The sequence below is a fragment of the Pinus tabuliformis genome, chromosome Q (assembly GCF_031772625.1).
Source record: "Pinus tabuliformis cultivar Carrire ecotype Pingquan chromosome Q, CPIR1, whole genome shotgun sequence".
NCBI classification, from domain to species: Eukaryota; Viridiplantae; Streptophyta; class Pinopsida; order Pinales; family Pinaceae; genus Pinus; species Pinus tabuliformis.
The window spans coordinates 56,345,296-56,365,942 of NC_142296.1; the positions used below are offsets into that span (position 1 = coordinate 56,345,296).

Here is a 20,647-nt window from a genome sequence, read left to right on the forward strand (position 1 = left end):
CCCAGGAAGAAATGCCCCTCCTCCTGCCACACCTCCAAACCCAAAAAGTAATGCATCAAGCCGATGTCCTTCATCTCAAACTCCGCCGCAAGATCTCTCTTGCAGTGCTCTATGAGTCTCTCTGCACCTGTAATGACCAAGTCATCCGCATACAGCACCAGAATGAGAGGCTCCTCACCAATCACAATAAAGTAAAGGTTCGGATCTGCCTCACTCTTTGTGATACCCATCCCTTGCAAATATGTATCTATCCTGGAGTACCAAGCTCTGGGAGCTTGCTTCAGGCCATAAAGGGCCTTCTTCAGTGTGCACACATGGGACTCCTTCCCATGCACCTCAAAGCCATGTGGCTGCTCAATGTACACCTCCTCCTGTATGAAGCCATTGAGAAATGCGGTCTTCACATCCATCTGGTGGATCTTCCAACCCATCTCTGCTTCTATCGATATAATGGAGCGGATCGAAGTATATCGAGCCACGGGAGCGAAGGTCTCCTCATAATCAACTCCCTCTACCTGGGAGAACCCTCTAGCCACAAACCTTGCTTTGAATTTCTCAATGCTGCCATCTGCACCATGCTTTACCTTGTAAAGCCATCTGGAAGTAACCACGGATTTGCCCTCAGGCCTCGGCACCACCTCCCAAACATCATTCTTCATGATAGAAGAATACTCCTCCTGCATGGCCTCTCTCCAGACCTGCTGGCTAGCTGCCTCCTCATAGCTAGAAGGCTCAGAGTCAAGGATGCTGGTAACCATCGCCATATAGCTACAAAACCTCTCAGGTGGTCTACTCTCTCTGAACGGCCTCTTCGGCTCAGCAACAGATGTGGCATCTCTCAAGGTGTGCTGAAGCCACTTGGGCTTCCTCTTCCCTGAGCATGCTTCTCCCATAGGAGAATGAAACTCCTCCTCCTCATCACCATCACTAGCCTGAACTCCTGACTGTCTGTCTGTTGTCCTCCTGCCTGCACCTGAACCTGTAGAAGCTGAGGTACCGTGTGAACTGTCCATCAGTGGACTCCCTAGTGAACTGCTCTGTGAACTACTCTGCATGCTGCCCGGAGCTCCACCCCTCTGGCTCGGCGAGCCACTGCTCACTGATGGACCTGACATCCTCATAGATGTACCTCCGGATCCTCCTGATCCCTGCCCACTGGATCCCTGCGACTGACTCAACTGCTGCTGAGGGTCTGGCTGATCCAGATACTCTAACTCCCGTGACCTCCTAAAGGCCCTGTCCTCCTCGAACTTCACATCCCGTCTGACAACAACACTCCTCTGTGCAGGAATGTAAATCCGAAAGGCCTTTGAGGTCTCACTGTAGCCCACAAAGATACCCTTCTCTGCGCTGGGCTCTAGTTTGGTCCTCTTCTCCTTGGGTATATAGGAGTATGCAATGCATCCAAAGATATGAAGATGACCAAGATCAGGCTTCTTCCCAGAGAAAGCCTCCTCCGGAGTCATGTGCCCCAAAGCACGATGCGGACTCCTGTTCTGCAAGTAAACAGCTGTGTTGCAGGCCTCTGCCCACAAGAACAATGGCAACCCCTGATCATGTAACATGGCTTTAGCAGCCCCTATGATGGATCTGTTCTTCCTCTCCGCAACCCCGTTCTGTTGGGGGTTGTAAGGAACAGTGAACTCCCTCCTAATGCCTGCCTCCGCACAATAATCAACAAACTCTCCAAGGGTGTACTCTCCTCCATTGTCCGACCTCAGGGACTTGATCTTCCGACCTGTCTGTGTCTCCACAAGAGCTCTAAACTCCTGAAACCGCTTGAAGACCTCACTCTTGGTCTTCAAGAAATAAATCCAAGTCCTCCTGGACTGATCATCAATGAATAAAACATAGTACTCATATCCACTCAAGGAAACATGAGACATCCGACCGCTCACATCGGAATGAATCAAATCAAGTATCCCAGTCGATCTGCTGTCACTGCTGGGAAAAGGGGATTTGGCAAACTTGCCCATCGCACAACCTCTGCAAGTATCAAAGTGATCAGTACTGAAATCTGGCACACCTGTAGTGATCTCCCGCAATGTCCTCAAGGCTCCATGATACATATGTCCCATCCTGCGGTGCCAAATCTCACACAGCTCAGAACTGCTAGCTCTGCTGTCGGTACTACTGCTCAATGCCAAAAGGGGTTGGAATGTAAACTTGTACACCTTTGCATGGCGTACACCTATCACTCTAGCTTAATCAGCTGGAGTGCCCCTGGGATACATCAACACCTGTCCTTCCCTGAACAGTACCTCATATCCTCTGTCCTCCAAAGCTGAGACGGATATGAGTTTCTTCCTCATCCCTGGCACATAAAGAACCTCTGACACCTTCAAGGGAGGTTTGGACTCCCTCTGAAATGTCACTGTCCCCACCCCGACTGCTCTAACAACTCTGTCATCACCTAGTACTACCTCAATATCAGTGCCACTCTCTGAAAGCTCTGAGAAGTACTCACGGACTCCTGTCATATGACGTGAAGCCCCACTGTCCACATACTAGATACCTGAAGATGCTCCGCTAATCGAGGGAAAAGCATGCTCCCTCTGAACCTGTGTGGCAAGTGATCCTGCACTAGAGGACTCACACGTAGTGAACGCAAACTCTCGGTCAAAACGACCTACAAAGTCCTCAATCTTTGCTGAAGCTGCCACGTCCTGGTTCTTCCCCTTCTTCTTCTTCTTCTCCGGACATACAACTGCAAAGTGTCCCATCTTCTGACGATTCCAACACTTCACCTTGGAATAGTGCTTCTGTGTGTTCCCCTGTTTACCTTTACCTTTGCCTTTGCCCCCACCACCGCTTGTGGAAGCCTGCCTCTTCCCTTTGCCTTTCTTGCCTCCTGCCACCAGTGCTACGTTCTCATCCTGCTCCACTGGCTTGGCTGCCCCAAGCTGTCCTTTCCTGATCTCTGTCTGAATGCAATCATCCCAAAACCTCTCCCATGTGGGAAGGGTCTCACGTGCACAAACCCCATCAGCAAAGTTCAACCATGAACGGGGGAGGCCATTCACTGCAATCCGCACCAACTCAGTGGGTGGAATGGCCTCTCCAATCGCTGCCAACTCATCTCTCACATTGGTAATCTTTGTGAGATATCCAGTTGCACTATCATTACCCATCTTAATGTTCTTCAGCTTCTCCTTCAGGACCATCTTCCGGTTCTCATTGGTACTCTGGTAGAGATTGGACAATGTTGTCCACATCTCATGGGCATTGCTCTTTCCTCTCACATGAGGTATGCAATGGTCTTTGATTCCGTCTAGAATCAGCCTCTTACCCTTGTTGTTCTTTCTATTATAAGCTGCCAACTGAGTAGCATCAGTAGGCACAACAACAGGGTGTTGTGCTGTATGCACCATGATATCCTAGACTTCTGCCTCCTCAAAGATACTCTGCATTCTCTCCTTCCAAACGCTGTAATTTGTATGCCCATCCAACCTATCCTCCACCCTCAATCCCAATGACATCCTGCTGTCCTAAACCTGAAAAATAGCACTGCTGTGGTAAAGATAAAACTGCTGTTTATAAAAAAATCAGCTTGCTGGAATTTTCTGAGTGAAAAAACAGCAACTGTAATTTTTTTCTTTTGCTGTCCCAAACTGCCCTTCAGCACTCAAGCTCTGATACCATGTAGAAATTTCTCATTTCCCACCCCCGTTTTCAGTTTCTCCTTATTTCTCCCATATAGTTAAATTCTCTTTCCCATAACCATACATTCAACAAGCTGGAAAAAATAAATATTGTTGAAAACACAAATTCTGGAAATTTTACAGAATGCTGGAAATTGCAGAAATAAAAATCAACAGTAATAAACAGCCATTAAAACACATTTAAACACTGAGATTTTTGGTCAATGTGACCCTGGAAAAACCCCCTACAACTCTTGGGGAAAACCAGTTTGAGAGCTCTTCTTTATTTCTGGAAAATGTCTTTTTACAGTGAGAGAAAATGTTCAGCAAAAATCAACAAACAGACTTTTACAACTTATCTCAGCCTTGCTGATACACCACTGTTGATACTCCGCAGCTGTTGTTGTTACACCGCGGCTGTTGATGTTACTCCGCTGCTGTCGCTGTTACTCCGCTTTCAGCTTTGCTGTTACACCGCTTTCAGCTTTGCTGTTACTCCGCTTCCAGCTTTGCTGTTACACCGCTTTCAGCTTTGTTGTTACTCCGCTTTCAGCTTTGCTGTTACACCGCTTTCAGCTTTGCTGTTACTCCGCTTTCAGCTTTGATGTTACACCGCTTTCAGCTTTGCTGTTACTCCGCTTTCAGCTTTGCTGTTACACCGCTTTCAGCTTTGCTGTTACTCCGCTTTCAGCTTCTGAAACACAGCTGCTGATACACCGCCGCTGTTGCTGATACACCGCCCAGAAATCTCCCTTGCTCTCTTGCTCTCCTTCTCTCAATCTGCTCATGAAAGAATGAATGATCTTTTCCTCCTTTTCCTCCCTTAACCCAACCCTAAGTGACTTTTGGGTGATCCCTAAATCCAATCGCTGAAATAGATTTAGATCAATGGCTGAGATTAAATGCTCATTTAAATCTCACTTTCTATTTTTTAATTCACCCCACTTTAATAAAGACCCACTTAGTCATTTATTTCCAAAGTCACTTTTCCTTTCTAATTTTTCATTGACTTTATAAAAGTCACTTTAAAATTAGACTTAGTAACTTTATCACTTAAAGTCACTTTTAAATTAGATTTAACTTTATAAAAATTATAAAGTTACTTTAGGAGAAAAATTAAATTCTTTTGGACACTTTTCCCTAGGCCAAAGATCAAAGCCTAAGGGAACCACCTGTCCTCCGGTACCAAATTTCAACAGGATTTGGGCCATTCTTTGATTGTTTTAATTTTGTTAGGGTCCACTTTGACTCCCTCCCTAGATATAACATGTCCTAGGTATTCAACTTCTCTTTGCCCAAAGGTACATTTTGATAACTTAGCATAGAATTGATTCTTCTCTAATACAGATAGTACTTATTCCATATGCTTGAGGTGTTCCTTCCATGTCTTACTGTAAACAAGAATATCATCAAAGAAAACTAATACAAATTTCCATAAATATAGGTGGAAAAGTTCATTCATGGTTGCTTGGAAGGTGGTTGGCGCATTTGTTAATCCAAATGGCATAACTTTAAACTCATAGTGCCCCTCATGAGTTTTGAATGTTGTCTTTTCGACGTCTTCTAGTCTTACCCATATTTGGTAGTAACCTGATCTTAGATCTAATTTTGAGAAGTATTATGCACCGTGTAGCTCATCTAGCATCTCATCAATGAACGGGATTAGAAACTTATGTTTAATAGTGATTTTGTTTAACCCTTTGTAATCTATACATAATCGGAAGGATCCATCTTTCTTACTGACCAATACTACGAGTGCAACATATGGACTTCTACTTTTCCAAATGATATCATGCTTCAACATGTCTTGTATCAATTGTTCTATTTCTGTTTTGTGATAATGGGGGTAACAATACGGTTTAACGTTTAATGGTGTCAAGTCTGGTTTGACTTCAATGATGTGTTCAATTTTCCTTTCAGGGGGTTAATCCATTGGCAGATCTTGAAAAACCTTCTCGCATTTCTAGATCAAGGATGAAATTTTTGATGGTTGGTGAGTCCCTTTTATCGATAATAACTCCAATTGTTGACATTGTGCAACAAATATTGGAGCTCCCTTGCGAATAAGTTTTTTCATCTGTTGAGAAGAGATGACTTGAGTACGTGGAGCTTGGAACCCAAACAACATATACTTCCTTACATCCAATTTGAATTTAATGAACTGCTTTTGGTGATTTGTTGAATACGTGCCTAGTGTTTGTAACCATTGTATCCCCAAAACGATGTCTACTCCTCCTAGGAGGACTATATAAAAATTGGACTCCATTTCGTATTTGCTCAGTTGCAAATTAACTTTATGGCACTTGCCTACTCCATCTATTCATTTCCCATCTGCTACCATTACTTTTGAAACTACTACAGGATAAGCAAAAATGTTCAGTGTTTTTGTTGTTGAAATTTCTAACTCCGACACGTCAAAAATTCCTACTGCATTATCTGGGTTATTTCACCTACTTGTTTATTCCATTAACAAGTTATTTGTACATATAAATACTGAAAATAAACACAAATGCAGACTTAACTCATATATAGATCAGCAACTGAAATACTAGACAAACACACAAGGGACACAGTTATTTTTGGAAAAACATCCCCGGAAAAAACCCATGCCAAAAAACCAGTGTAGCAGTTTCGAGGGTTTTATTGTTATGCAGATTTCTTGAGTACAACTAGGGTGCCACACTAGCTCACCAAACAGAGATTTTTACACGGCAGTAATACCTCTTTTCAGAGATAGATATTCATCAAGTCTACCCCACGAAAATCCTTATGGCGCTTCTCCAAGGCTCTGCATCAGCCCTACTAGCCTCAACGTAGCTCTATAACCTTCTGCGTCAGCCTTCTGCCTCTCTGTGTCAGCTCTCTGGCCTTCCGCGTCATCCAAGCAGGTCCCTCATCCTATGCGTAGTCTCTAACTACCTATGCATGTCTCTTGTTGCCTCTGCGTAGCTCTGCTTGCCTCTGTGTCAGTGTCTTCAGTCACTGCACTGACCCTCGACACTATTTTTGCATCTCTGCTATGTATTCACTGTCCCTCACTGCATCAGATCACTTATTCAAATTTTCTCAGCAAACCCCACTATAGAAAATCGAACTGACTGATCAATCTTGGTGTGTCTCCAATTGACCCTCAAGCCTCCTCTTATACTTTTTTTGTTGAGTCTTCAACGGTCGAGATTAAGTCTCTAATCAACAGCTAAGATTAGATTTGGCTTGATCCATGTCATTTAGAACATTCTCACCCAATTTTATATTAATAACCATTAATATTTTAATTTTCCTAGGTTTAGACTTAGGAACTCCATTAAAACTATTAATTATTTTAATATCTCTCTAACTGGTTGGAATTTCCCCAAACAATCTCTGGGTCGTCGAGATCTCATGTAATTTAGCCTCTCCACCAATTTTCACGGCTAGAGCACATCTAATGCTACCACAAATAAACATTTGCAACAATGACATCTACGAAGTTGTGCGTACTCCTCGAGTCTATTAGAACAATAATGTTTTGCTTCTTGATGTGGCTTTTAAGCTTTAGTGTCTGTGGTTGAACTATCCCTGTGAAGCCTGTCAGATATATTTGTGGCATATACTTTGTAAAACACATACATGGTGAAGGCAGAATATGAAGGATAAGCATGAGATTGCATATATTATTGACATGATATACATTTATAGTACATTGATCTGACCCTTGGATTCATATTCCAAGTGGTCTCTTGGACTCCGGTGGCTGTTTGCATTCCACACCAACCCACAGAGGATTAGGTGTCCAACATCCTCTTTTGATTCTGGATTAGGGTTTTCATTTTCTTCATTGTTCTCTTCGTCGAAGTTGTCTTCTGAAGATTCTTCTTCTTGTTCTACTTCGCGGTTGTAAAGTTTTTGCATTGTGCAGTTGTGTCCTGCGAAATACTTGTCTCTGCATATCCAGCACTTGCCATCCTTTTTTCTTTCAACACTAGATTGTTGTTTTCCTCCATTGGCAATTGGTGGTGGAACGTACTTACTAGTGTTCTATGACGATGGTTTACCTGTCTTCCCCTTGGAGTAGCTGTTTGATTTTTCATTATTGGCATATGGTACTCTATGGAGTTTATATTTCCGTTCAATAATTATGGTTGCGTGTCTGGCCTCTTCAATGGTTTGGGGTTTATATAATTTTAACTCTTTCTGAATGTAATCTTTAAGGCCACAACGATACATTTTTAACAGTTATTTGTCTGAAAATCCCCCTTTGTCTTATTGCTAACACCTCCCATTCATGAGTATATTCACTTATTGATCCCTTCTGTCTAAGGTGAACAAATCTTTCATAAACATCATCTTCTTCCTCATCGTGAAACCATTTTAGCAGAGCGTCTTTAAAATTTTGCCAATTGAACAAGCAAGTTGCACATTTAGTAGACCACCACAGAAACCAATCATATGCTTCTGCTTCCAGGTAGTTGGAAGCAGTCATGACCTTCTCCTGTTCGACTATTGGTGAGTTTGCTCTAAAAATGGCGTCCATCTTGTTTACCCATACAATGGTGCCCATCTTGTTTACCCATACAATGGCACCTTTATGATCCTTACCATCATATTTTGGTAATTCTACTTTAATCTTAAGGTGGTTTTTTTTGGGGGACTTTGTATAGTACTGACTTCCTTCAAAGTGTGTTTACAGTATTTGCGGCCTCTCATGCATGAGGAACTCATGATCTGCAGAATTTTCGCCTTCTAGAGGCTTGGGACTCTGTGTGGTTGAGGGTGGATTAGACTTCCCAAAATGTTGGCTCATCATGTTTTTTAAATATGAAATATCCTCTGCCATTTGGTCATGTTTACTACCTGACTTCTCGACATTATCAAGGCACTTATTTAACTTATTGACGTCCTCTTGACTTTTTTTCATTCCATCACTGTTACTGATGCTCCCCATTTTGGAATTCTTTTTCTTCGTAAAGCCAATTTATATAATTTATATAATCTTACTAGTTAATCAACTTATACGTATATATAATATATACCACCTCACCACGGAAATAATCGTTCCTCCGCGTAGGATGTAATTACAGTCCTTTCAAGCACTGACACTACTGTAAAATAGACATGTGAATATAAGTAAAAAAGAAAGAAGAAAGAAATTATTTTAATGTCCACGAGGCTAAAAATAGCCTAGGGGAAGGATTGCTTCTTCATCTGCTTGATGTATTCAGCCCTTTTTCTGTGCAGCTTCAAATAAATGCTCCTAGCTTGATCAAATTATGAGATCCTAGACAATTATTAATCTGAGACTGACTTCGAGTCAGTGTAGGACTAATCTGGGACCAGTTGTACATAATCTGAGACTGACTTCGGGTCAGTGTAGGACTAATCTGGGACCAGTGAGAGTGGTACGTACTATGACGCTGACTTCGAGTCGATTGAGACTGGTCTGGGACCAGTCGTACACACTCTAAGACTGATGATACTGGTCTGGGACTAGTGGTAGGAGTGGTACCCACTATGACGCTGACTTTAGGTCAGTTGAGACTGGTCTGGGACCAGTGATACACACTCTGAGACTGACTTTGGGTCAGTGGAGAATGGTATGAGACATTCTCAATGAATTCTTCTTCTTCATGGTTCAGCAAAGCCAAGCTGAGCAGAGCCAGTAGAGCAAAGCAGAGCCAGCAAAGCTGAGCAGAGCTAAGCAGAGCAGAGCAGAGCCAACAGAGTTGAGCAGAGCAGAGCAGAGCCAACAGAGTTGAGCAGAGCAGAGCAAAGCCAGCAGAGTTGAGCAGAGCTGAGCAGAGTTGAGCAGAGCAGAGCAGAGCCAGCGGAGCTGAGCAGAGCAGTGCAGGGCACTGATGGCAGAGACAATACAATCGGACATATGGATGAAAGGATGGAGTTCTCCCTAGTTGAGAGGGAGTGTTAAAATTGGCAACTAGGGCCAAACTCCATGTGGTTCATCTTATTTATCGCAGTTGATAATTGTTTTGGATTCCTCTCATCGGGAGGTGTAGGATTGATCTAAAGATATCCGATTCCAATAAGTATTTATGGAGTTATGAATTTATTTGTATTATAAGACAAATTGTCATGTCCGTCAGCATCTTATGTAGGCTCGAAAACCCAATAGTCATGTCTATTCATCATCTACGTTTTAGTATAAATAGGAGAGGACTTGAAGTCATTTAAGAGACACTCACTCTTCACGTGATCTCCTCCTCTCCACGTTTTGGGTTTTTGGTGAAGGAGAGACACAATGAAGATACACTGGCCTTGTATGATGCCCTAGCTTACACGCAGATATGGAGCAACTATGCACAGCAATAAAACGTTGGCAATGGAGCAGCTACGCACAACAATAAAACATTGGCAATGGAGCAACTACAAACAGCAATGAACGTTGGCAATGGAGCAACTACGCACAGCAATGAAAGTTGGCAATGGAGCAACCACGCAGAGCAATGAACTCTATACATTGTCATATGCAGCAACTATAGACTCTATACGTTGTCATCTATACGCACAGCAATTGAAACGTTGTTCTTGAAGATACTTATACGATGTTCATGGTGACATTTACGTTGTACACTTAATACGTTGTTCTTGAACTATACGCAGGGCAGAGATAGTCAACGTGATGCCCTAAGCCTAATCCGTTGTCATATGGAGCAGCCGCAGTCATAACCATAGTCACGAGGAGCTGAAGCCGCAGTTAAGACGCGGAGCTGCAGTCACGAAGAAGAGGAGTCGCAGTCTTGAGGAGGTGTAGCCGTAGTCAATGCATGAAGCCGCAGTCTTGCCACAGTCATGAAGAAAGCAGACGCAGTCATGAAGAGAGGAACCGCAGGGTTTGACTGCACCTGGTTTCGATTTTAGGTGTTGTCACAACCTCGATGCATGGAGCAATGAATAAGTTCTCCGCGGCAAACTTAAGATCTGAAGCTGCAGCAAAGTTTGGGCATGTCACTCTCAGCATACTTAAGATCTGAAGGTGGTATCCACAACAAAGTTCGACCATGTCACTCTCAGCATATCTATCTCGAATAAAAGGAGTTTCGGATGTGGACATAAAGATCATGAAGGTATTCCTACAGTAGACAGCAGTCAATCTCAGTGATGATCACAGAGAGATCATACATCACAGTGAGATTTGAATCTATATCTCACTGTCTCGACATAAGGAGCAGTATCATAGTCTATATGGAGAAACAATCCTAAAGCTCCAGCGAACTAGTAATGGAGGAATGATATAATAACTAGGACTACTTGATGAAAAGCATTAATGAGGATCACTGTCTCAATGATGATGAAGTATAAGGCACAGTCATCATGTTGAAGAAGACCTCGTTGACTTAATGTCAATGCTGATCTCAATGATATTGTAGTGATGGCTTCAATGGTGCAACAATGAGGAGGACCTGTACAGCATGGTGTCACAAGGTTATGTGCAGTACAGCATGGTGTCACATGGTTATGTGCAGCAAATGGACATAAAGAGCAGCATGATGATGAATAAGATCATGGACATGGGCAGCATGATGATAATCATGATTAGTGCAGCATGGTGCAGTATGCAGTGGTGCAGCAAGTGGACCAAATGCAACACGACAATAGGTGAAGGAGTCACCTTCGAGAATCAGTTGAAGCAATATGTCTTCAACTGATCTCATATAGATATAGAAAGTCAAAGTGTTCTTCTGTTGTAAATGTACTATCTCTCTCTCTCTCTCTGTTGAACTATTGAAGAACATATAAGAAGAATTGATCACGGGTTTCCCCACATTGGGGTTTGTCCCTGGCTAGCGCCACATCTTGTGTCCTCTTGTCTTGGCTTGTCTTCTGTGATTTATGTTTATATTCTATCTGCAGTTTACTTTAATGCTGATGTGATTGCTAATCTGGAAAAGATATTGGAAAATTAAAATAAATTGCTCTAGCATAGAACATACCTAAAATTAACAAATATGTATTTCAAAAGTTCAAAACAAGTTACAATTTACAAACTTAAAATTTTAAAAAATTAAAATATGTATCTCAGTCTTCAGATCTCAAGAAAACCCTAGTAAAACTTTATTTCTATCATTATAAGAACTATCTCAAACATTGTCATGAGTTCATGGTAGAAAACATTATAAAATTTATTTTAAAATTATACTTGTACTTTCAACAAAGCAATCTCAAACAAGATTGTATTCCTAACAGCATTATGCATACTGTATTATGTAATACAGTATAGCTATAACATGTCGTGGACAGATCTCTGCCTTTTGAAAATGAAAAAATTGATATTTGGTGTTTTTGAAAAAATGCTAGCCTAATGACCTTCTAAAACCAATATAAAACAACCGATTTTAATTTTTAAGAGAAGATTAAGACTACTATCAAAGGGAAGTAGAGATTGAATCATGGGGGGTTCATTATCTTGGCAGCATTTCTTGACTTGATTAAGGATAAAGAAATATTAAAGTGACTTTGGTCCCCCAGCACTTTGAGGTTTTATTTATTTATTTTTTCCTTTGAATGAACTTTGGATAAATTTAGTTTGCAGTCACCTTAAATGTCATACTACAGATGGGCTTTTACTATTCCCATCGACATTTTTGAGTCATTTGTAAAACCGAACCACAGAAATCTGCAATCCAATATCAGTAATCTTTTGTTTAATATTTTTTTATTTTATTTTAGATATTTGAACTAAAAAAATATATATATATATTTTAGATATTTGGACTAAAATAAAAGATTTAGCATCTCGTATGTTTACAACTTACATTTGTAAATGCTTCCAAGTTCGAATGTCTTGCTATTTTGTCAAAAATACCTTTTTTGTTGCATTTAGAAGGGATCGGTTTGTAACATCTAGTGGATTCTGAACTGCACTGGCAGACGACACATAGTGGGACATGGAGAAACCCTTCTTTTGGGTCGATTTTCCAGTTTCTTGGATTCATAGTGTGCCAAGGCATTACGCTGACCAGAAAACCGAGTCTTTTGTATACCCAGGATCGGCATATCGATTAGCAGAAATGTTGACTGAACTATTTAAAATTTAGATGCTTACTAATTACATCGGTTTGCACAGTCGACTCTCGACGGCCCAAGCGGCAACTTGCAAGCCTCACTCCAGTCTGCGGCAAACACTCCTCCAGCAGCCGACGACACTCCTCCAGCGAAAACGCACACGTGACTGGGCGGCAGACAAATGTCATACACTGAACTGAACAATCACTCGGCGGCGATAATGTTTCAACTTTCACTCCTCGAGCGATAATATTTCACTCCAGCGACAGTCACGAATACCTTTTAGGTTAGGTTCGGTGGTTAAACGCAAATGGAGGATAGAAAAACTAAATTGACCATTCCCGGCAGGCAAAATTCACCAAATTTCGGAAAACGTTTTTTGATTAGTCAAATACGTATGACGATTTTTGAAAACTTTTAGGAAATTTTTGAAACGGGTAGTTTTTCAGCGAAAACGCCGGAAAAAAATGGCTGAAACAAAAACGTTACGTTTCCAGAACGTTTTGGGGTTGGAGGTAGCAGTTTCCTGCAATTTAGCAGTTAAAGGATGAATGTCCTTGAAATGAAATGATATTTGAAGGTCCACACGACTAAAAAAATAGTCCTTGAATTAAATCCCATCTCATTTCTGACTATTCTAGAGTGACTTTCTAAAAATAGAAAGTCATGTCTATATTCACATGCACATGAGGAGCATATGAAGAAACAAAAGGGGTAAGATGGAAAGGACTTCAAAACAATGTTGCAAACATTATCATCTAGATAAAATCGGCAAGGGTCCGGAAAACCAAAAAATCAGGAAAATATAGGTAAAAATCAATGTTGTGAACATCAGCATGGGGATAAAATAGGCAAGGGTCCGGAAACCAAAAGATCAGGAAAATATAGGTAAAAATCGGTAAACATGGGTTAGGCCAAAAACTTGTGATTTTGAGATAAAATTGAGATGTTATCGAGATGTTCGCAACACTGCTTCAGAATAAAGGAGATAAATTGCAATGAAATTTACCTCCTACTACAGATGTTGTAACATTTATTAAAGGTGGGTTTTGCAAGTGGTGCAAAAGAATCAACAGGTAGAGATGGAGAAGCACAACGGGAGTAAGAGTGGGCAGAGATTATAAATCGTGAGAATGACTACTATTCTGTGATTGATCAAATGGTACACCATGTAATCCAAAGTATCAAAGTACTTAATAACAAACCAAAGCTGAATCTGCATACCTTTACATGATTATACTGAGCCAGAACTTTCTCTTCCAAACCAGATAACGATGCAATTAAATCTGCTATGTCAGCCTCTATTTCTTTGTCGTCTTCTCTATCAGCTCCATCCATACTGCAGAGTAAAATCGAAGAAAATAATTAGAATGCCAAATTCTTCAGCAGCCAATATTGAAGCTGAAATAGAACACTCTAAGTGCCCATGAGCATTCAGATATGTTGTTAACAAAAACTAATCTCAAAAGCATACCAGGAAGACAGAAAAACAGAAAATATACCAACTTCAAGAAAATAACAGAATTGACAAAATGGAAAAGGTAAAATCTAGTCTACAATTGTACAACAATACGGAAGTAAAAGCATTTCCAATATTGACCCTGTTAACAAGTACACAAAAAAAAAATGAAATGCAGTACTATCATTGTCGAGAAGTTTTCTAATTCACAATGTATGTAAACAGTGTGTCTATCTTAAATGGAGGTTATGTCTACAGTAAGTGGTGTTGAAAACTATAATTTAACCAAATATAGAGATATACGACTCTTACGAAAAAAGCATGTAAGAAAGTGATTCTGAGCTGTGCACCATCAAGTCTATTGCAACAACTAATAAATGTATACATTCATGACGTAAAGACTACACAGCAACAGACATTTGTGTCCCTCAAAGACTTGTATCAAATCTTGACTGGATCTTAAAGTTAAGGAACTTATTCTCAAGATCATTACTTGTTAAATATATGTAAAAATACAAACAAGCAAGTGAGATGTCCAAAATATAATTATGACTAAGCTGTCAACAAAGCATTTGTGAGCCTTTAGAAGGCTTCTTTGTCATAGACCTTACTAGTATAACTATAGTTGAGAAGCATATAAGAGTTTTTCCAATATTCTAAAAGTGACATCTGCCAAAAACTAAACAAATCTTATGGTAACAAACCGGTGGATAAGCTTCATTATAAAAAGCATTCCATATTACCAATCCTTTTCCTAAAATAGAGCCATAATCCCTGGGTCTCCTTTTCAATCTATAGGCCATAAGGAACTTAGGAATGGCTAACTGCACAACTGAGTAAGCATATGATGTAGAAATCTCCACCAGTTATTGCCTACAGCAAAATGATCTCTAACTAGAGCCTCTTTGGAAGCAGATAATAGATTTGGTATTGTTGAGGTTAACCAGCTATTGCATAAGATCACAATTTGAGCCAGTCAATCAATCTACCCCAATAAATCATTTGGAGAAAAGTATCAGCTTTCAACATACTCCAAAAGTGTTTACACCATGTTTGCCCCATAGGAGAAAACTCTTCTCCTACATTTGACAGCCAGCCGGATAGCCAGCCAGCCAGCAACCCCTGACAGCTATTATTTGATTATGATATACCATGTGACTCCGCCATCTGCACCAGCCACATGCCTCTCACCATCTGGCATTACCACTTGGATGAAGGTGGGCTACTATTCAAAAATGTTAGACACCTTAATCCTCTAGGGATTATAGTAAAACATAATTAGTTGTACATATGTAACAGCAGGTTCATTGGGCAAATTAACAGCCCATGTAGTTGGAGAACTGTTTCTCCTTGTAATAAATTTATGTGTCTCATTAATGAATGACATAGGAGCTTTTTGCACGACCCTCAATCTGACATGGTATCAAAGCTGAGTGCTCCACTATTTTGTCTGCCCTCCTCCTACATTATCGCTGCGTAATTTTCTCTGATGTGGACCTGGTGAAGCATCGTAGACAGTCGACTACCTGTTGACCATTTCAAGCCAAACAGAGCGGTGCAAAAGAACGTGAGGCCTGAACCAGTATCTTTGTTGGTGAAGAAAACGAGACAATGCAGGCCATGTACACGCAGGTTTTACACAACTCAAACCTCCTCATTGACAATTTTTTTAGACTATATGTTCAGAACAATATGGCAATTTAATTATTGTTTCGTCACCTTTTGAGTGCATACGCTATGATGTTGTAGTTGCTGCTATTGTTGATTTGTGTAGTTTGGGAGTTACTCCAAGCCCTACGGTTCAGGGTTTGGAGGGCAAAGCACTACATGGGCAGCTTGTGGGCTTGGAACCCCAAGTGTGGGGTTTTGCACCCATCGTGATTTGGGCCAAAACCGTGATGAGAAATCGACATGTGGTGGATGGGGATGATAGTTCTCGGCACGAAGATTCCAACGCAACGAGAATCATCCGATTCCGAGTTGTTGTTAGAGAGAAATGAATTTTTGAAGTAGAATAGTAATTATTGGTTTTCAAGTCATGTAGGCTTGATGTAGAATTCATCCAATAGAAGGGTCTCTTCACTAATTCGTGGAAGCCCCTCTTTAGCCTATAAAAAGAGGGTGAGTACTTGTGTTTTAGGAATCCATTTTGTGTGCAACACTCATACAAAAGAGCTCTGAAATTGCAGGAGGCCGCAGCAAGAAGAAGTCAAGGGACAGTGTGAGGGAGTCTAGCCTAAAACAGTGTGGAGAGGCCTATGGTTGAGGCCGAATGCTGTAGGAGACAGCGGACTGTTTTAATGGTTGTTTAAGAGCTGTTTCAAGGCCAGATTGCTGGACAGTGTGGGCCGAGGAGCTAAGGAGCATGACAGTGCTGTGTAGGGACTGTTTGGGTTGGTATTTGAGGGAGTCACAGCTACAGCTAGCTCCTTAGCTAGGCCGCACGCCATAGCAAGCAGCTAAGGCTGTTTCAAGAGCAGCGTTGGGGTTAACAAGGCCTGTTTGAGGCAGCATGGCAGTGAAGGGCTCTCTCTGAGGAAGACCGCGGTCATTTAACGGCTTAGTTGCTGACTGCGTGGAGGGTTGAGGGCTGCATATTGTGCCCTAACCAGAATTGCAGTGACAGCAAGTCCAAGTGTGGAGGACAGCAGTGTTTTGTGGTGGAGTGTTGGGTCAAAGTATTGACCAGAATTGGATTGTGATTGGAGCAGTCCGTTAGTGCCATGTGGAGGATCTTCCAAGGTGGAGAAGAATCTTCCTAGGAGCAGAATTGACAGTGACGTGATTGGGTGCCATTGATCTGATTGGAGGGCAGTGTGTGGGCTACCCAAAGTAGCCCTAGAGCAGCAGACAAGAAGGACATTGTTGGTACGTGATTGGGTGGAGGATTGAGCCTTATAAGTAGCTCTTTGATGGACGAAAGAGGCTACTAGAAGGCAGATTGGAGCTCAGGTATTGGCCAGCCTAGAGGGCAGTTTGATGAGCCCATGAACGTGCAGCAGAAGTGACTCGCAGCATTGTTAGGAGGCAGTCCTCTTGAAGCCTCGATGTGTAGTGGCCTTGATTGACTAAGGCACTACAAGTGAGCAATACGGGAGCAAAGGACTAGCAGAACAAGATACCACATCGAAGTTGCGCAACGAAGTTTGTCAGTGTATCTTGTATACCATAGACTGTTCTATTATTCAAATTTGGTTTAATATAACAAAGATTGGGATTGTACAATATTGTACAATTTTGTTAAAAACCGTGTATATTTGTGCATATGTGATTTACTGCTTTATATTTCCACAGTGCAAAGTAGTTTATGGTTGAGATTCTTGGTTTGGTAGCATCAGTGATTTTAAGACTCTAACCTAGACCTAAGGTCGTGGAAATTCAAAAGCTATGTCATTGTATTTATTGTCATTGTTGAATCATTGAATCGATGTGACATCCATTGAAAGAACATTGCCACTAGATGCATCATTGTTCGAGTTGTTCATTGTTGTTCATTGGTTCTTCCAATAGATCTGAATGAAATCGAAAAGAGCTCCGAAATTGCAGGAGGCTGCAGCAAGATGAAGTCAAGGGAGAGCGTGAGGGAGTCTGCCCTAAAACAGTGTGGAAAGGCCTGTGGTTGAGGCCAAGTGTTATAGGAGACAGCAAACTGTTTTAAGGGTTGTTTAAGAGTTGTTTCAAGGCCGGATTGTTGGAGATCATGGGCCGAGGAGCTAAGGAGCATGACAGTGTTGTGTAGGGATTGTTTGCATTAGTATTTGAGGGAGCCGCAGCTACAGCTAGCTGCTTAGCTAGGTTACAGGCCATAGCAAGCAGCTAAGGTTGTTTCAAGGGGAGTGTTGGAGTTAATAAGGCCTATTTGAGGCAGCACGGCAGTGAAGGGCTCTCTCCAAGGAAGACCGCAGTCATTTAAGGTCTTAGTTGTTGACTGTGTGGAGGGTTGAGGGCTGCATATTGTGCCCTAACTAGAATTGCAGTGACAGCAAGTGCAAGTGTGGAGGACAACAGTGTTTTGTGGAGGAGTGTTGGGTCAAAGTATTGACCAGAATTGGATCGTGATTGGAGCAATCTGTTGGTGCCATGTCGAGGATCTTCCGAGGTGGAGAAGAGTCCTCCTAGGAGCAGAATTGACAGTGACGTGATTGGGTACCATTGATCTGATTGGAGGGCAGTGTGTTGGCTACGCAAAGTGGCCTTAAAGCAGTAGACAACAAGGACAATGTTGGTGCGTGATTGGGCAGAGGATTAAGCCTTACGAGTAGCTCTTTGATGGATGAAAGAGAGTACTAGAAGGCAGATTGGAGCTCAAGTATTAGCCAGCCTAGAGAGCAGTTTGATGAGCCCGTGTACATGCAGCAGAAGTGACTTGCAACATTTTTAGGAGGCAATCCTCTTGGAGCCTCGATGTGTAGTGGCCTTGATTGACTAAGGCGCTACTAGTGAGCAATACGGGAGCAAAGGACTAGCACGACAAGATACCACATCGAAGTTGCGCAACGAAGTTTGTCATTGTATCTTGTATACCATAGACTGTTCTATTATTCAAATTTGGTTTAATATAACAAATATTTGGATTGTACAATATTGTACAATTTTGTTAAAAACCGTGTATATTTGTGCATATGTGATTTACTGCTTTATATTTCCGCAGTGCAAAGTAGTTTATGGTTGAGATTCTTGGTTTGGTAGCATCAGTGATTTTAAGACTCTAACCTAGACCTAAGGTCGTGGAAATTCAAAAGCTATGTCATTGTATTTATTGTCATTGTTGAATCATTGAATCGATGTGACATCCATTGAAAGAACATTGCCACTAGATGCATCATTGTTCAAGTTGTTCATTGTTGTTCATTGGTTCTTCCAATAGATCTGAATGAATAGGTTCACTCGATCATCATTCCATCCATATCATGTCATAAAACACGGGGTTTTTATTAAGAATATTGTGTCCTCTCCTTTGCAATACAGTTTATAACTTCTGATGATCAAGCATTGTAGTTGAGCCTCATATTTAGTGTTGTAGTCGCTATTTGGTATTTATAATGTTGTTAATAATGCTGGTGTTGTTGCAAAATTCATTGAGAATATCAAGTCCCAAACAAAGCATTCACATTTTATTACTCTAGTTCAGCGTACAAAATTTGGATTTGCACTCTAGTTGCAAATAGCGAACAAGATCGGAAATGATAAAGAAAAATTGATCGCATAACCTCAAACAACGTTGCATCTTCATTTTAAACTCCATATTTTCCGCATGTTTCTGCACCTGTCTACCTACCTTCAATTCCGCTTTATAGTTTTTGGTGTGTGCATGTATTTGTGTGTCTATATATTTATATATATACACACACACACACACACAATATATGATAATATATGGTCTAAATTTTTTATTTCTCGTGACTATGCAGCATAGCGTTATGTAATCTATATGCTATATACAAACAAAAGTGCACCTTTTATTATAGAAGCAAACAAAGGAATGTCAAGATTACACACTTTTTTTACCAAAAATAAAATAAAAACTCATTCTTCCTAAGGGTTCATGTAAAAAAGAACAACAAACTTGTTTCTTGAAGTCTTCAATTTTTTTGGATATGGTAAACCTCATTTCTTGAAGTTTTTACGCTCTTGAATTTCTTTGAAGGTTTAATCTCAAAATTGTTCATGCAAAATGCATTCATTAAACTCAATAGTTGGCATAGTCTTGACAGCAACAAAAACACTACGTAGAGTGACTCGGAACAATAAAGAGCACACCGATTGTAAATGATCTATGGGATGGAGTGTCTGAAGGAGAAATTGCAAAACAGGATGATGACGACAAATCTGAAATGCAGTCGAAGGAAAAGGTACTATTCAACCCTACGTCTACCAAAGAACTTGTGGTTTGGAAGAGCAAGGACAAGAAAGTGTTTACCCTCATCAATGCCACAGTAAGCGGGAGGCAAGCAGACGTAGGTCTAGGGAGAAGTAGTATAATTAAGGCTTGTCGCTTAGTTTAATAGGATAGGTTTGCTATATGAATAGTTTAATTAGAGCTTGTTGCTTAGTTTAACAGGATAGGAAGTAGTATAATGGAATGGTTAATAGGAATAGGTTGTATTAAATGAATTTACGGAATCGCTCATAGGGCTTGATATAGGAAACAAGAAGACTATAATGAATAAGGAATAAGAAACAAGAAATTAAGGTTTCTTAATAGGAACTACGGTTTGATAAGGTTAAGGTTTCATTAAGGGATTAGGGCAAGGAGTTTCTTTAGGACATGGGTTAGTGTATTGACATCAATGACAACTCTTTATCCAACAATCTCCCCCTTTGTCATCGATGGCAATACTCTCCCTCTTTCGATGTTCTCTCCCCCTTTGACATCAATGGCAACTTCTTCATGTGATGCTCCCCCTGTCATGGTGATCTTCCTTCTGTAATGGCGCTTCTCCCCCTATCAATGTGTTGCTTTAATGGGATGCAAGAAAGATGACCCCCATCTTTTGGCGACGATATTCAAACCCTTCTAGAGGTAGGGGCTTTGTGGAAAATATTT

General features: G+C 41.1%; 1 protein-coding gene across 1 annotated transcript in view; it reads right to left on the reverse strand.

Annotated features, from left to right (window-relative positions):
- The window catches only part of LOC149218274 (exocyst complex component SEC5A-like), a 309,979-nt gene that overhangs the window by 128,749 nt on the left and 160,583 nt on the right, over window positions 1–20,647 (reverse strand). The window contains 1 exon segment of the mRNA XM_089383884.1: window positions 13,866–13,980. Coding sequence (XP_089240010.1) covers window positions 13,866–13,980 — 115 coding nt within the window.